Source organism: Oreochromis niloticus, linkage group LG2 (genome assembly GCF_001858045.2).
Source record: "Oreochromis niloticus isolate F11D_XX linkage group LG2, O_niloticus_UMD_NMBU, whole genome shotgun sequence".
NCBI lineage: Eukaryota > Metazoa > Chordata > Actinopteri > Cichliformes > Cichlidae > Oreochromis > Oreochromis niloticus.
Window position 1 is genome coordinate 28,997,866 of NC_031966.2, and position 17,328 is coordinate 29,015,193.

Sequence of the window (17,328 nt, forward strand, 5' to 3'; positions counted from 1 at the left end):
GTACATCAAATATGAATGTAAAGTTACTATCGTGAGGAATCTGGACGTCTGAGGTAAGAAGCTCTGTGGAGTCTTTATGTTTGCATATCTCAAACAGAAATCTGTTTCCTTGACTTTTAATATTTGGAGACATGTAAGAAGTGCATCGACAAATTCTTGGAGTTTAGCGGAAAACCCAGCCTGGCATTTTTCCTGCATACTTTTCACTCTTTCTTTGGATTTTTTTTTTCTGCCCGGGTGTGCACGGTGGGGAAATGGGTCAAGAATGAAACAAAGAAGTGGGGAGAGAACAGAGCAGGGGCCTACTGGTCCCTCAACATCCCTGCGTTGAATATGAAAATATATTATGGCATAATGTGTTCAGTATGCAAGCTTGAAGGAAACCATATGAAAAAATCCCAGACAAAGAGCCTTCTGTGTTCCAACTGACCCCCCCACCCCCATCCTTCGTCTGCCTCGACTGAGCGAGAGAGAGAGAGGGAGAGAAGAGGTAAAAAGGGGAGGTGTGCTCGCACACTCGTAGGAACTGAAAAGGGGCAGTACACACCCTCGCCGCCTCACACAGCCAGACGCACCGGAGTACAGGTGAGCAGCAAACCCAACCAACAAAAAAAAAGAAGAAAAGAAAAGAAAAGGGAGGGGGTGTGGGGGGTTGCTTTACTGAATCATGGATTTTATCTTTGCTTGCACCAGACTTTGTCACTTGCAGCCTATTAAGTTTATCTTTATGGGGTAAAAAGACACTATCTTTGCTTGGAGAAAGAGGAGAGAGAGTCTGGGGAATGCGACGAACTGGGGCAGAAGAGGAGGGAAACTCTGAAAGTCTTTGTTTGAGTAGATGACAAACATCTGTGGCTGCTGTTTTTTCCCTTGGCGAAGGCTGTAGGCTTGCAGGGGTCGTTGGGGTGGGGGTGTTGGCTGGCTACATTAGCACTGTGGTCACTGATTTCCAAGCCTATTGTCCTGACTGTGTGGAGCCCGCTCTGTGGCCATGTTATAGACTTGAACTTCACTGTGTAACATTAGAGGGTGTATCCAATTAAAGTCCTGACTGGAGACTGTATTGACTTACGCATATATAAGTAATTGCTTCCTGTTAACACAACAGGTGAGCCCCATTAACTGCTTTACCGGGGAGCAACAGGAGGTTTTGTTCTGCTATATGTTACAGTGTGTTACACAGATTAGCAAACTACACCTCCTTTATTTTTGCTGTAACGGGAGATGCTTTGAAACAGCAGAAACCTGCTTTGTCAAACGTCTCAGTGCGAAGAGAAAGCCAGTAGTTTCCTGCTTGCAACTTTACATTTTTAAAAAGTGTTTGTGCCCGCTGCCTTTGATGTCTAACAGTTTTTCAGATTATGACTGATTGTTTCAAGGAGGTGCCTCCCTCTTGGCACTGGATGACACACACCTACTTCAAGTATTTATTTTCACCTCTTGAAGTTCTCCACCTGTGACAACGAGAGCAGGATGAGCTGCGCACGAAGCAGACGCTTTATTACAAGGTCTTCCCACTGCATGATTTATGATCGCACTCTCGGGGGTCCTTTAAAAAAAAGGCAAAGGCAAACAGAGAGAGACATTTGTTCGTTTCATTGGGGACGACTCTTTGCAATGTTTTAGATGTCTGTCATCAGCTTGCACAAGCTGCGGCATGTTAACTATCACAGCCTCTTGAGGAATTATGAAGCAGGAATGCCCATTTTGGAGCACTAGCCCAAATTATTTTGTAGTGCTGCGAGGGCCCTTGAATAGCTCTTTGTTTAAGCAAGAGAGAGCGAGAGAGAGAGAGGCCCCGCTAAAGCCTTTAGCCTTTACCGCTAAATGATTTTTTTTTTGTATTTTTTTTTTTGCTAACTGTAAAACATCCCAGCAAAAGACAGGCGATAGCAGACACGCAGCAGATCTTCCCCTCAGGGATTCAGTCATAAAGGCTTGCAGTTCAAGTCAATGCTCTGACCCGATGCCTCATTATAAGCTTGGTAAATGATACTCTTCAAGTCACAGAGTAGGTGGAATGCGCGCTCACCTGACATCCGCTCATGTGCGCCCCGAGCAACTGATGATGTGCAGATGCCGTTCCTGGGGTGAAACTGCATGCGCTTTGTGAGCTATTAGGTGGATGACACACGTTCTACTACTGATGCAGATGTGTAATAAACACACAAGACAACAGCCATGAGGGACAAATGAGTGATTAAGGTTTTGTAAGGGTGCCAAAAGCAATTTCTTTTGTGCGCCGTCACTATGTGAGACACGCCGCAGAGGGCAGAGGGATAGATATGCTGTCTGGTATGAATCCATCATGAGCTGACGATGGACAGGAACTCTGTGATTACACATTAAAGCAGCCTGCGGGGCCAAACTGTAAATTAGATCCTTGATTCCTGATCACGGAGGCAGATGGGAGGCATAGGAATATTGTGCAGGGGTGGAAGCCAAACGGGACAGGTGGGCACTGCGAAATACTTTTTGAACTTTAAAGTAATTGGAGAGCAGGTGGTGGTGGTGGTGGAAGAGATATCAGACTATTAGGTATGGCAAGCACATAATCGCCAGAGTGGGATAGATATCACAGGTTTGTTTGGAAGAAATACAACATCAAGCTGTGTATTAACAAGCCCGGATGAATAAAAAGGAGAAAGAAAAAGACATAAAGAAAGGATTGGGACAGATGCAGATTTCAAAAGTCCATATGCTGGTGTTTTGTTTCCTGAGCCAGAGCCTCTGCTCATGTAGAGTTCTTACATCTGTTCCTTGTCTGTCACTTAATAAATATTTGCAGACTGGATCAAAGTTGGCAATCAACCCATGTTTAAACCAGGGGTGTTGGGACATGTCCTCAACACGTGTTCACCTATGTTCTCTGTGGAGACAGGAAACAAAGACAACTGCGAGTGAAGAAAAATATCATAAAACCACTGCAGGAAAGTGACACGGTGAAAGCTAATCTGAAGAGACAGTGTCGCTTTCTGAGTGATCCAAGCACAGATCGCACATCTGGAGGAATCAAAGAGCGATTGTCAGAGTGTCTAAACAATACCAGCCTTCATGTCACTTGACACGATCACGCCAGTAAGCTAGGATTTTTGTTGTTTTTTTTACAGCAGGGAGGTGGAGCAGGGTTTTGTTTGGCCTGATTGTGTCCAGGGACTAATGTGCAGCCCTGCTATGAATTTTCATGACTCAGTTGTTATTTTACGAAACAAAAACACAGCCTTCAAATGATCCAAACAAGTTTACGGTGCTTAGACACCTCGAGAAAACAGCATTGCTTTACTTCTCAGGAATCTCAGAAAAGGCATTTAAAAATAACAAGTGTGAAATGTGTGTGTGTGTAGTTTTTGAACAAGCCTCCCACTCATGAGCAGTGACTCACAAGCAAAAATGAAACCCCAATCAGCTTTGAGGTGAGGCAAGTCCGATCAAGGACAAGGAGATGTGCAAACAGTGGTTTACCATTACAAAAGTTGCCAGTGGCTCCTATTGGCTTTGAAGGAGGAACATGACACTGCTGATCTAAAGAAATACTCTACAGGGTAAGAGTGAAGGAGGATGTGTGCCCACTTGATGTCACTGCAAGATATTCACGTCTTTGTTTCTCTCTTTACTTCACGCTGAATGGAAAGCTTAAGTCCACATTCACTTTCTCAGTGTGCTCTATCGGATCGCAGACCCTGAGGCAGGGATAAAGTTGTGTCTGACAGGTTTAATACACAGTAGATCCCCAACACTCAAACCTGAATGGACTGCAGCCTTCCTCCCTTCATGGGAGACAACAGAGTTTATCAGACTCTTTTTTTCTAAAAGGCGCCTCTCGTTTCCGACTTTGCACCATTAGTGTGGCTGCACTTCAAAGTGAGAAGCCTGATCTTTATCTCTGAAGACAGAGAGTCAGACTCCTGCCGTTTCAAAAACTGAGATAAGTTGAGTTTGATGCTTTTATTTTTGGAAGTAAACTAACTAAACTTTCATCAGAAGAGTTAGGTAAATGATGTTCTTCAGACCACGCCATTAAAAAGTCTTTAAATATCAGATGGCCTTCCTGAACCCAACGAGATGAATTCAAATCGTGTACGAAGCAGTGGAATTTTTTAAAATAGACAACATTGGTTAGATGTATCATCCAGTTTTTATTTTTATTTTATTTGACATAACTGCATATTCTCCTTTTTCTTGCAGGCGCTTCTGGGCATACAGTGAACACAGAGGATGATTTGATAAAAAACACAGCGATCTGTAATCCAACAAACAGCCAAACTGGTGGAACTGTTGAAGTCTTAGCTGCAGCCCACTGATGTGTTTCAGTGGAAGTCAGAACATCCGCCGCATGAAATAGGAACCTTCATTCTCACATATGGCTTTCCTCAAAAGCAGAAGAATGAAATCGATCATTTTACTTTCAGAGACCGTGTCTGGCTTTAATGCCTGAGAAATAACACGGGACACCAGACGAAAGCAGCCCTAATTGAATGCTTTTGAACACTGAATACAAACCAGCCTCTGCAGTGACCTTTCCAGTATGAAATGCTATTCCTCACACGCACCCAAAAGCAGGAAGCCCCTCATATGCACAGCTTCCCTGCGAGCCATTCAAGAGTTATGATCTGTGAGATAAAGGGCAGATCTCTTTTCTCCAAAAGAAAAGTCATCTGCGAGTTGAAGATTGGGGTGCAGGCGAAAAACTTGTTTTTGTGACTAAAATAGAAGAAAAGGAAGAGCAACATCTGGGAAAGAAAAAAAAGGAGTATTAAAGAGATGTGAGCAGAGAAGCTTGGACTCTTTCTCAGCCCTTCGTGCCAGATTTTTAACAGAGCTCAACAATCTTGTGCAATTTTCGTGGCATTTGTCCATGGGAGCTCATCCAATGCTCATCGAAGCTGACCCTCCTGGGAGGTCCCATTAGATGCAGGATAATACTTCATGAAGACCAAAGCAAGAACACGCTTCTTCCGTCAAATTTCGGCTGTCTGCAGGACAACATTTGGAAGAATTATTGCTGAAAGGGGAGCCGTGACCGGAAACAGAAACTGGGAAAACTGAGCTACTACCTTTCCCTCATCTTCTGCGTGGGTGTTTTCTTTCAGCTAATTCACTGTTTGCCAGTAAGGAGTAAAACTTCCATCTTTCACCAGTTGCTTCATCCTATCGGGAGAGGAGACTGAGCCGAGTGGGACGAAGCACTAGCATTTCTCCCTCCCGTGTTGAGGGCTTGTTCCTGCTGCGACAGACGGCGATGGAGATGGAGAAGGGACATACGTCCATCAGGAGAGGGGTGAGCTGGAGCCCAGGGGGCTTGAGAAAACCTTTCCAGTTAACTCAAGACATGCAGACCCGTGGGACAGACTACAATGCATCATGGGAGAAGACAGGATTCAACAAAGAACACATGAGCCGGAAAACAAGTAAGTGCTTGTTTATTTGCTATTTTCTCTCCTTATTTGGACTTCTTACAAGAAAGTGTAACTCTAAATGCGTTCAGTGGTTTGTTTGTGGTGCTGCCTTTAAGGTGCAGTGTGGCTACAAGGAGTCCAGACTCATCAGAGCAACTTGACACAATGAACTGGTCTCTGAAACATCTGTTTCCGTGTCATAAAAATACAGGTTCTTGTAGCAGCTGTGCCAATGCAATCATGCCTCACTGCTAAAGGGCTGTCTTAATATACAACCCGGCCACAGGCAATAACAGGCTAACTTGTGGGAAACGTTGTTTGGAAATGCCCCTTTTCTTTTTACCTCTACAGCTGCCAACTTAACTTCAAAAAACCTGTTTTAAAATAGTAATGTTGAATCCATGAAAAGACACAGAAAACATGACTACTGCTGGGTGGTGACAAGTTTTTCAGATGCACTATTCAAAGTGAGTAAAAAGGCACTGTGCATTAAAAAGGTTCACAGCCCTCGAATAATTGTTCCTGATATGGATCTATAGCCTCTGGGCTTCCAATACCCTTCCCATCACTCATTACTCACTAATTAGTTTCCTCAAATGAAACAGAGATCACTAGAACAACAAAAAGGCGGCGAAGAAAGTGGACAACTGCTCCGGTGGGATCTTTCCTAACACGTGAAACAGTAACGCTATGAGCAGAGCTTGGTTTCCACCTCTGAACTGGATTTCTTTATTCCTCCCAGGGGGATCTGCTGAGAGTTTAGGTCACATTCAGTCTGGTAGGATCTCAGGACCTCTGTTAATCCTCGTCTTTCCATACCGCTTCACGCATCACCCGCAGGGGCCGGTGCTGTCATCCATGCTCACCCCACAGCCATCACCCGGAGAAAGATAACATCCGACGGGGTAATCTGACCTTTGATACACAAAAGCAGGGTTGGCCTCCCTGACTTAAATCCCGCTGCCGTGAGGGCGGGGGGAGCTTTCCTGTCTGATCTCACCCGTGCTGGGATGAGGTGATGGGGCAGAGGGCAGAGGTAGAGAAAGTTGGAGGTGGAGAAGTAAGGAGGGGTAGGCAATATGATGTAGGGGCTCTTTCATCGCTGCTGAGCGCTGAGTTTTGACTCTAATGTTGGACAGGAAATTCCTATCCCACTCCTGCAGGTTGGAGGCCTTAGGGTTCAAAGAGGGCAGACACTTAGTTGGAGCGAGTGTGAGACGTGCACTGAGGACAGCAAGGGCAGAGGACATCAGACAGAGATAAGCTGCTGACTACTTACCGCTGATTGCACCCATGTCCTGAACTTTCAAAATAAAGTGCAGCCTCTGTAAAGCTTCCTAAAATGAAAGACTCAGATTTGTCAAGCAGTCACGTCCCAGTTTTTTTTATACATATATATATAATTAGGGAAGTGGATGTGGAAGTGCGATGGCACAGATCTGAAAAAGTAAAACAACGCTGGAGGCTGAGTGACAGACAGCACAGCCTCCAGCTACACGCCCTCCCTGCCTTTCCCCCCTCCTTCCCTTCCTTTCCTTTCCTTTCCCTGCCTGCCTGCCTGTCTGTCTGTGTGCTGGACTGCAGGGAAAAAGAAATCCGATCCCACCTCGCTCCAGAAAGGGGGTGTGAAGCTATCAGGCGCAGTTAAATTGAAAACTCTTGTGGAAGTACTACAAAACAGCGGAGCCCTGAGTTTTCACTTGAAAAGGTAAGGGATTAGACACTAGAGTGGATCCAGCAAGAGAAGCAGGCTTTCAGAAAACTCAAGAAATGTGAGAATATGTTAACATGTTGAAGCAGCTTGTGCTTGTCTGTTTTATGAAGAAATATGACTTACTACTGGCAGTGTTTTTGTAGAAGACGCTGGCTCATAAGCTTAAAGTTATTTCTCCTCATAACTAAAAAGGTAAAGCTCACTGGGATTTGTGTGTAATCATGCGATCTGTACTTTTAAGCCTAACCTGAGCATTTTTTATGTATTTGTTGTTGATTAAAATATAACTTTTATGCAAAATAACTGCAGCTTTTTTGTTGTTGGAATTTTCTATAAAATTACCTTTAAAACTTGAGAATTTAACGCTAATTAAAATCAAAATTCAAATTAAATAAAAGGTACCTCTTGTATTTTGGTCACTGATGGGATTTGCTCCTGAAATGCTACTTGATAACAGAGCTGGCTCCCATTCAAGGTAGATGTTTATAGCGAGGACACTTCATTTCAAGCCTCTCTGCTCTGGTATATTCAGGTAGCGTGAATTATAAACAGCAAATAGCTCATAAAAATGGTCATTGGGACCCCTGGTGGTGCTACTGCTTACAGTGACGACAATGATAAAAGGCAGCGAGTATACATAAAGTACCTGTGAGATAGGTGGGCTCATTTCTGTGTAGCAGTCTATAAAAGAAGGTGATTTATGCTCATGCCAGTAGTTATGAGAGGACTGCTTGTCTAAGGTGTGGTAATGTGTTTATCCTTGTTATACTGGAACAAATATCTAATATGGGGGATAGATCATGTTGGTGTCAGGTGCGTGATTTAACATAGTCTATACTTATCCATTTTTTTGCAGACATAACTGCTGTCATCATCGTTATCATCACAGAGGATAACTTTGTTAACACGCTGCTTCTTATTAGAGCAGGTCCAGGGTGCGTGGTTAATGAAAAAAAAAAAGAGTGGATGGCACACGTATGCTCTTGAACTTTAGCTAAGTTTATGTAAAAGAAGCTCAAGGATACCTCACAAGGAGCTGATTCAATTACTGAGGGCCAGATTTAGTCTGTCAAATCAGTGACAGATGCATATTATTCCTTTTTACTGGGGGGAATGATCGTGTTGGCTTTACACTCTGTGCCAGGAAAAACTGCATGCCGACTCAGTTCTATAGGACAGCTTTACAAGTGACTGATTTATGGATAATTATTATGATTGGCACATGATTACATCAAATAATGTAGCTGTCTGGATTCATCACCTTAATAAATGAAAAAACAGTCATGGCTGAGCTAGCTGTCTGAGAAACGTCCTGCAGGGATTTTAAATATCTTCCATCAGAGTAACATGCATTCGGTGAATAATCTACCAGATGTGTCACCATAACAACAAAGAGACTCTGACTACAGGTTTTATAGAGCTAAAAAAGGGCAAAAGATGCAGCTTTGATTTTCCTCTCGTGGACTTTGAAGAGTGATGTGTTCACTATACTTTAAATGGGAACATTTAATTGTATAGTATGTTTATAGAGGGCAGTGAAAAAATGTGATTTTTCTGGGGTTAGTTTTAGATTGTAAAAATGGTCTATTAAGGGTTTGTGCTGCAGTTCTGCACAAATTAAGTACAGAGAGAAACCAAAGGCATGCTGGAAGCACAGGCAGGGAGTTTTCTCAGTGGTGGAGGAATGCTCAGGGAGGGACTGCTGCAGAAGGCAGAGGAAATAGCTCTGCTGCCTAAAAGGGAGCTCTCAAGCTCAGAAAACAAACTATCATTTATTTTATAATTCCAGTAATCAGCAAACCTACGAAATCAAGGTAAGACACCGACTCGCTGTAATTTCCCTATTTTGCAGCTTTCGGCATTGACCTTGATCTTTTTTTGGTGTTGTTTGTTTTAATTTTCATTAACTTTAGTAAAGCAGCTGTTGACATGTTTATTTCAAATGCTTCTCCGCCTACGTCCCCTGGCTCATTGCCTACAGCTCTGGTCTGCTGAGTCAAATGTCCACAAGGTCTTTTTTTCCCTTGCTAGATTGGTTGAAATCAAAAGTACTCTGAAATAAAAAAAAAGGAAAAAAAAAGCAATCAAAACCACATGGTGCCAAAACAGTTATGTGGGTTTTAAAGAGAATATTTCTATCCCACACTTGTTAAAAATCGCCCTTTCTGGTTCTGTCTATTTGTACATGAAAACAGTTTGGTAAACTTTAATTACATGCCAGGGAGTTGTCTCTGCATAGCAGCACGTTGCCAAGTCTACAGAGGTCTTACTCCCTTTATTATTTAATATAGACAAGAAGGCAAAACGCCTTTGTCTTTTTCTTTTAGTTGAACTTCCCTTCTTGTGTTTTCTCCTGTGTGTTTTGCTTTAGATCTGACCAGGAGTGCCAGTTTGTCAGAGAAGGAGCTAAAGGAGGCTCGCGTCAAGAGTCAGATCATTGCTGCTCAGCTCACCGTCCCTTCCAACTCCAAGTCCAGGGGTGTGCAGCTCTTTAATCGGCGTAAGCAGAGAGTCAACGCCTTCACACTTGAGAGCTGTGGAGAAAGGTCAGACGAGGACAGAGCTGAGAATGTGAAAACAAACCCCCCATCCAACAAACTGACATGGGCAGAGAGGAGCAGTGAGGAAAAGGACAGAGATCTAAACTTAAAGAACACGACCGCTGACAAGTCGGTCTTCTCGACACCTGCAAGAGTACGCTCAGTGGGAGATATCATGGATGAGCCGGCTAAGGATTTCCACAAAGAAGAAGACACTGATGACAGTGTTGTACAAGAGAGACACTTCCTCCCTGTCAAGGAGGAGCAAGAGGAAGAGGCACGACATCAATTTCATGAGGATCTAGAGGATGAGGCCGAGCGTGAGACTCCGCCAGGGAGTAAAACCACTGATGTGATAGTGTCAGTACATGCTGAAGGAGAAGCAGAGATAAATGGGAGGCAAACAGGGCCAGATCCTGCTGGAAAGCTTCCTAATGGCTGTCATGGTGCCTCTGGTCCTGAGAAGGTGTCTGTGCCCACATCTAAGCGGGCAAGCTCCTTCATCAATAGAACTGCCAGACCTTTCTTCTCTCCGCCCACAGTGCAGTCTCCGGAGATCGTCAAGCCTGTCATGGACATCCCCCCTCCTCCTTCCTACTCCACACCTCCTCTCCCTGCTTTTACTGTCCCCCAGCCTGTGGTGGCCTCACCTGCTCCTCCGCCTCCGTCATATCCCACACCACCTCTACCAGCTTTTACAAACCAGCCCCCACAGACTTACTACTCCAGTCCACCTCCACTGTCTCCTGTCATGTCTCCTTCTTCTCCTCCGCCATCCCATTTCTCTGCTTCCCAGTATTCACAAATGCCCCATTATGGCCCTCCCACAGCCCCAAAACCCTCCACTTTTGTTCCTAAGCCATCTGGGGAGACGAAGATGACAACACCAATCAAAACAGGAATACTTGAGGAGGGTGCTGCCAGGAGGGCAAATAAAAAGTCAATGTTCACATTCAAAGAGAAACCGGTGGTTGCTCCAAACCCCGAGCTACTTTCTCTAGTGCAAGGGGCGGATGAAAGAAAGAAGCATGGACACAAATCTGTCCCTGAGCCAGGATCTGAAGAAGAGTTACTGGCTCTGGGTGCAGAAGCCTCCAACTTCCTCGCCAAGGAAGAGGACAGGACAGAGGGAGCAAGAGCTCCAGAATGGGCCTCCTGTCTCAAGAGCTCAAGGACCCGACCGAGGGCACAGCACCAACCGGAGCAGTCGCTTACAAATGTGTCCGGAAAAGGTGCTGAACTGTTTGCTAAGCGTCAGTCCAGGATGGAAAAATATGTGGTTGAGAATCAGAACGCAGGCCAAATTAGATCTCCTTCTCCCACAATGTCTCTGCCACCATCTTGGGTTTACCCATCAAACATGCCTGGTAGGGTCAAAGCTATCGCTAAAAACTCTGACATGTGCACTCAACTTTCACAAAATCTCAAGGCGCAACAAGCAGTCAAGCAGAAACCAATGAAAAAACCTCCACCACCAGAGGCAGTTCCAGAGCCGCCACCTTTGGAAAATGGTTGCTCCAAGATAGAGATGGATCTGTCGAGACACCGGCCATACCAGCTTAACTCTTCTCTCTTCATCATTAACCCAGTCAAGGACCCCATCAGTACCCTACCCAAAGGAGCACCACAGGCCAGGAACCAGCTCTCCACTCCAACTTTCTCCAGACAGACTTCCCTCCCTAACAATCCTCCCTTTAACTTTAGTGCCCAATGCATGTCTCCTCAAATACCTCTCAGCCCTCCAGGAGGACCAGATTATCCTTCAAATCCGACATCTGATCAGCCGAGGATCAGCTCTCCGATGCCTGCTTTTTCTCCAGACAGGGTGTCCTCTCCCCGGTCATCAGTACAGGCACCAAGGCCCACATTTTCTGCCAAAAAGGCAGGGATTGCACCGCAGGTGTGGAGACCCTCTTTGTACCGTTTTTAGAAAATGTGTTGAAAGAAAATGTTTTTTTTTAGATACTAAACACATGATTGCAGAAGTGATTTTAATAGGGCTAAAACTTACGATTCATTACACTGCCTGTTTAACGTGTGCCTTCTTCTTTTTCTTGTGCCTCTTATTACTATCATCCCACACATTATAGAGAATTTATGTGTCTCTTAGACATTATGTAACATCTTCATCAAACTACTGACAGATTAACAGTTTTAGCCATGGCTATCTGTATCTTATCTTCTGTTCAGTGCATATTATTTGTCTTTTTTGTCAGTAAAAAAACCCAAAGATTGGTAATTATCCTCCGAAAATGTAAAATGTGCCTCAGCGTAATGAAAATCGACTGCCATTCCCAAAGCCGCGAAGCACATCAGCACTCAAGAACGTCCATTTTCAGCACATTTTAAAATATGATGAGAAACAGCCTCACACTTTTTCCACTGGGCACCCGGGTGATGCTGTTCACAAAGCACTTTAACAGATGGTCTAGCATCTGCTTTATGATCTACGATTTGCAATTTAATGCTGTTCACTGACATGAAAGTTGCAGCAAGAGAACTCCTTTTATGTCTTTATGCCTTCATTTTAATTTACTCTGCTTTTCAGCATGCTCTACTTAACTATATGGTGTGTGCCTGAATTCTTTGGTGTTTCAAATCTGCCTGCTATATATATATTTTTGTTTTTCATGACTTGAAGCAGTAATTCCGTCATCAAACGCTGTTGTTTCAGAGCACAGGGACTGTGTCTGTTTCATTTCACAAACCTTGATTCGCTGCTCTTTTCTGTCTGTTCTATCCGATTGTTTTATGTCCGACTGAACCTTTTCTTCCTCTGATTAAAGCTTTATGCTAACACTCTACACGGATTCCTTTCTGACTTTTTTTTCCTCATTTCCTGACTTCACTGGCTTTTTCCAATGTTAATTGTTTGTCACTTTCACTTCTTTGCCTTTTAAGCAATCACTGGAAACACAGTAATAAAATTTATACCTCCTTGAAGTACACAGATAGCTTGCGGCAGGGGGGGCAGATCTATTTTGTTACACAGCGTGTGACATTTAAAGTTCTGGGGAAAAAAACGAAGCTTTCCATTACAAGATGTTTTTTTCCCTCCATAACAATTTGAGTTATGCGTGTTCATGTTAAGGCCTGAACTCTGCGCTGGCTGGCCTTGAGGGGGTCAGATTTAGACAAATGCTATGACTCCTGACCTGGGCCTTATTTTCTTTCAAAGTAGCCTTGAACATTTGAAATACGACCATTAACATTCGTCTTACTAGACCATAACTTCTTGAGAAGGTGATCCTAGCAGGTCAGTTTCATCATATCATACTGAGTGGGAGTATTCCCTAATTAGAATAGACATAAGATGGATGCGAGCCTTGCTTCTGTCAGGTAACTTCATATCTCTGCAAAGGTTATCCTCTACGGGAAAGCCAGATGACAGTAACCTGAGAGAGACACTTAAGACAGGGCCAGTGTGTGCTGGTAGCCAGGGGAGGCTGGATAAACACATACAGAAGGAGGGAGTGCACAAACATAACCTGAATGCTGCTGAGGCACAGGATGGGCACAGTTTTATCATCACAGATTCAATTATTAAGATTATTTGGTTGATCTTCTGGGTGTATTGTGTAAAGTTTCACCTGAACAGACTCTCCGAACAACACATCCTGACACAGTTTAACTAAAAACCTTTTAGATTAATTTACTTATCCCCATGCTTAACAATACTATAGTCTAACTTTTTGTGTATTAATATGCTGTGTTTTTGAATATATGTTTCTAAGAAATTAAAGAAACACTTGTCCTGATCCAACAGACATCAAAGGAGTCCAGTCCTGCTGAAGTTCCCAGTGAGACACCTACACCAACCAGGACACCTAACCTCACAGGCAGCCCGGGCGGCCCAGCTGCTGGAAGCTGGACTTCTAGCCTCCAAACAAGCCCACCGCCCCTCACTAGCTCCATCCGTTCAGTCACGTCCCCTGTATCGTTTCGTAATAATTCAAGATGCCAATCGCCTATGAGCACTCAGAATATCCTGTTTTCTACAGTTACCTCCACTTCCACATCCAGACCCTCACAAACATCCACAGCCACCTTTCCACGCTCTCCTCCTTGGGGTTCAAGGTGTCAGTCCCCAGTGGTCAGCCAGTCCGCTATCATTTCCCCGATTCCTGCTTCCCAAACTTCTACATCTCCTTCTCCCCTTTCTCCTCCTTGGGGTGTAAGGTGCCAATCCCCAATGGGGACCCAGAACAACAAGCCCTCCACTGGTTCCTCATTTTCTGCATCTAAACCTCCCCAATCATCTACAGCGACTTCACCACACACACCTCCCTGGGCATCTAGATGCCAATCCCCAGTGGTGAATACCCAGCCTTCCACTAGCTCCTCAGTTCCTACATCCAGACCTTCCAAAACAAATGTATCCACACCTCCTCCTTGGGGATCAAGATGCCAATCACCATTAGTAAGCCAGAAGGTCCAGTCCTCTAGCGTCTTAGTTTCCACATCCAGACCATCCCAGTCATCCACAGTCACATCTCCTGTCTCTCCTCCATGGGGCTCACGTTCTCAGTCTCCTTCACACTTTCAAACCAGTTTTTCTCTCTCTACCACTAAACCTCTGTACACATCCTCCGTCACCTCTCCTGTTTCCTTGCCCAAAGACAGTCGCTGCATGTCTCCCACAGTTAACAACTTGGACTCTAAAGCCAACCATCGTCTGCTGGCCAAAAATATCATCAACGCAGCCAAACGTAAAAACAGCCCTTCTCCTGGTGCACTAAGCGGTCACAGTCTTCCCATCTCATCTCTGGGCTACGATGGTCAAAAACCACCCGTCAACCTCTTCCAGTCACGGTCACTGGGGGCACAGTCCCCTACTTTCACCAGCCCTCCCCCAACTCCAACTCAGAGAATCTGTTCTCCTGTGCGTCTCTACAACACTCGCTCCCTGACCGACTCCGACGCCTCTGTTGAATCCGAAGACTCAGGCCTCCGCTCGCCCGGCCTCCACTCCTACAACACTTGTCCCCGCGGCTGGGGCGGCAGCCTGAGGGTGAAACGAAGCACCATCTCCACTGACCTGTGAGGGCGTTATTGAGTGTCGACAAAAGCACAATTTCAGATTTCATAGAGTTTTGTGGAAGTAGATCACCAAGTAACCGAGTTTCTAGAGACATTTCATCAGACTAATGTTAGATAAGTACTACATAAGTAACTTTGATTGCAGATCCTATAATGGTATATGTTGTATCGAGGTAGTTTATAGTATTTCATATGGCTCACATTCATAGTATGGCCTGACAAGAACAAGCTTTTTACACAACACAGTTGCTGTGGCTTGTATGCTTCTTACGCGCCAAAAAAGTGCAAAAGACTCAAAATAACCAAAGATATTTCAATACATATTATACTTTCACAACAAACATACAGAATCTTCACCGTCGATACTGTGTTTTGAAAAGTGTTTGAAGAAAAGTATCCATTTTTAAACTTCATTAATGAACTAGTTTGATGACGCAAGTAGAAAATTGGGGTTGAGACTTAAAAATGTTGAAGTGTAAGGAAATGAGTAACATGTAAATATACCCCTCAAGTGAGTTTATACTGCTTTGGTTGAGCCATTCTCATTGTACTGCTTTAGGATATGACCAAGCAGTGAATTGATAAAATGACAACTGATTTAGGCAGTACCGATTATGATGGGTTTCCTTCCCTTTTCCACAACAAAAACACAGCAGTAGATAGGTAGCACACACGCATTTATTACCAGCTGTAACCACTGCAAAGTAAGTAAAATGCATAAATATCACAGTGCAATAATGAGTTTAGCAAAGCATATAGACGTTGCTCTGATTTGCTGAAATGAATGTAAGATTTATAGACAGACTGACGAAGAATGACAGAAAAAAGGGATCGTTAAATCCAGAGACTTATGTGGAGGTAAGACAGGGCATTGATACAACTGTTCAATCAAACACTGTTTCCGAGTTCCAAGAAAGATGTCAAAATTGTTGTATTTTTTGTTTCTTTTGCTGTTGTCGACAGAAAAACGGTTGATTAAGGATTGAGACAAGGAATGGATTAAAATTTATATATTTCACTGAGAGCCTGTTAGAGAGAAGTTCAGAAGTAAAAGTGGATGTCACACAAGTGTGTGCTTTAAGCTTTTTTGGAGAGGAGGGAAAAAAGATTTTGAAGAATGTTGTACGTTGTAAAGTGATTGTCAGAAGATGATTGGAGGACCAGTATGTATTTGAAATGCATATAAAAAATCAAATGTATGTTCTCGTTCACTTTTATTGTTTCTCTTTGTACTTGATTTGCACTTCTTTTCATTCCATTTCAGGGGCTAAGAAGGGGTTGTTCAAAAACTTGATTGCTCTGAGAAGTGTCACTCAAACCTTGCAAACACTTGTATACTGTAAAAAAATAAAATAGCCCACAGCTGGAGAATGCATAATGCTGACATGATGATGGTGGCACTTAGCCGCAAACATACCTGCTGCCAGAACGAGCTTTATGTTTCAAGCGTGGAGGCATATTACACCACCTTCTCAAGTCGTTCGCTAGCACAACAGATCATTCCTTCATTCCCTGACACGCAGGCCAAATATTTACCCTGTGTGTCTTTTGAGTGACGGGGACTCCTGCTACACAGTGACCCGGCTCCTTAAGCAGGATTAGGCCTATCACTGTCACGGCTTGAGTTCAACCTGGGTAACCACTAGGTGGACTGCAGAAGTTCTCAGACTTTAACAAGAATTGTTATAGTTTTGAATTTGAAAGCAGGGTTTTTTGGGAGTGCTTTGGGAGGGGGGTGGAGGGGGGGTGGTTGATTGCATGCCTGCATTTTATAACCCATGTTGCATAACTGTATGATCTTTGAATGATTTTATGCAGAATAAAAAAATGCCACACTAGATTAAATATTTTCAGTTTGTCTTTGCTATTGTATTTTATAAAACCATCACCCTAATGAGGAATATAATGGAAAATAACCCACTGTGGCCAACTTGTACATGAAAGAAGTGGAAAAGAGGGCCCGTTATTCTACCCTGGAACACCAGCAAGTCATTGGTTCAGGTATGTGGATGACACCTGGGTGAAAATCAAATCGCAGTACATAACACAATTCACTGATCACATTAACTCGGTGGACCAACACATCAAGTTTACAGAACTGGTGAACTTGTTGTGAACTTGAGTCTAAAGAAGGCAGGCTAGCCTTCTTAGACTGTGAGATTTTACTGAGTAATGGGGATATTTAAAAGTAAACCTACGCATACGGATCGGTATTTAAGGTTTGACTCTCATCAATCACTAGAACACAAACTGGGTGTTATCAGGACGCTACAACACAGAGGGAACACCACCCCCTCAGATACAGCAGCCGGGGTAGCAGAAGAACATCATATCAAGAAGGCCTTGAGTAAATTTAAAGGATGCTCTCGGCAATCCAGGAGAAAAGAAGGATAACTGCTGCCTAAGCCAAAACCCTTAGTGATCCCTTATGTGTCAGAACAGTTGAGACACATTTTTTCTCAACACCGCCCCTCTGTGGCTTTTAAATCCCGAAACAAACTGCCCCCAAAATTGGTCCACCCCAAGAATCCGGTCCCCCGGCACAGAGTAATATAGTGTACGCTGATAAGATCCAGGAGGATTGCCATGATTTTTACATCGGGGAAATCAAAAAACCTCTGGCTAAGCGGATGGCACA

The 17,328-nt window shown here is 43.9% G+C and overlaps 1 protein-coding gene across 2 annotated transcripts; it reads left to right on the top strand.

Moving 5' to 3' along the window:
* The first annotated feature begins 477 nt into the window (after nucleotides 1-477).
* synpo (synaptopodin) lies at nucleotides 478-16,535 on the top strand. 2 transcript variants are annotated; one of them, XM_005467952.3, is made up of 4 exons: nucleotides 478-585; nucleotides 4,186-5,408; nucleotides 9,482-11,550; nucleotides 13,417-16,535. In XM_005467952.3, exons 2-4 carry the CDS (start codon nucleotides 5,240-5,242, stop codon nucleotides 14,692-14,694), a joined length of 3,516 nt encoding a protein of 1,171 aa, XP_005468009.1. In that variant the 5' UTR covers nucleotides 478-585; nucleotides 4,186-5,239; the 3' UTR covers nucleotides 14,695-16,535. The 2 variants fall into 2 exon arrangements, with proteins under 2 accessions (XP_005468009.1, XP_019200862.1); XM_019345317.2 differs by lacking the exon at nucleotides 13,417-16,535 and having other exon boundaries at nucleotides 9,482-12,454.
* The last annotated feature ends 793 nt before the right edge of the window (nucleotides 16,536-17,328 follow it).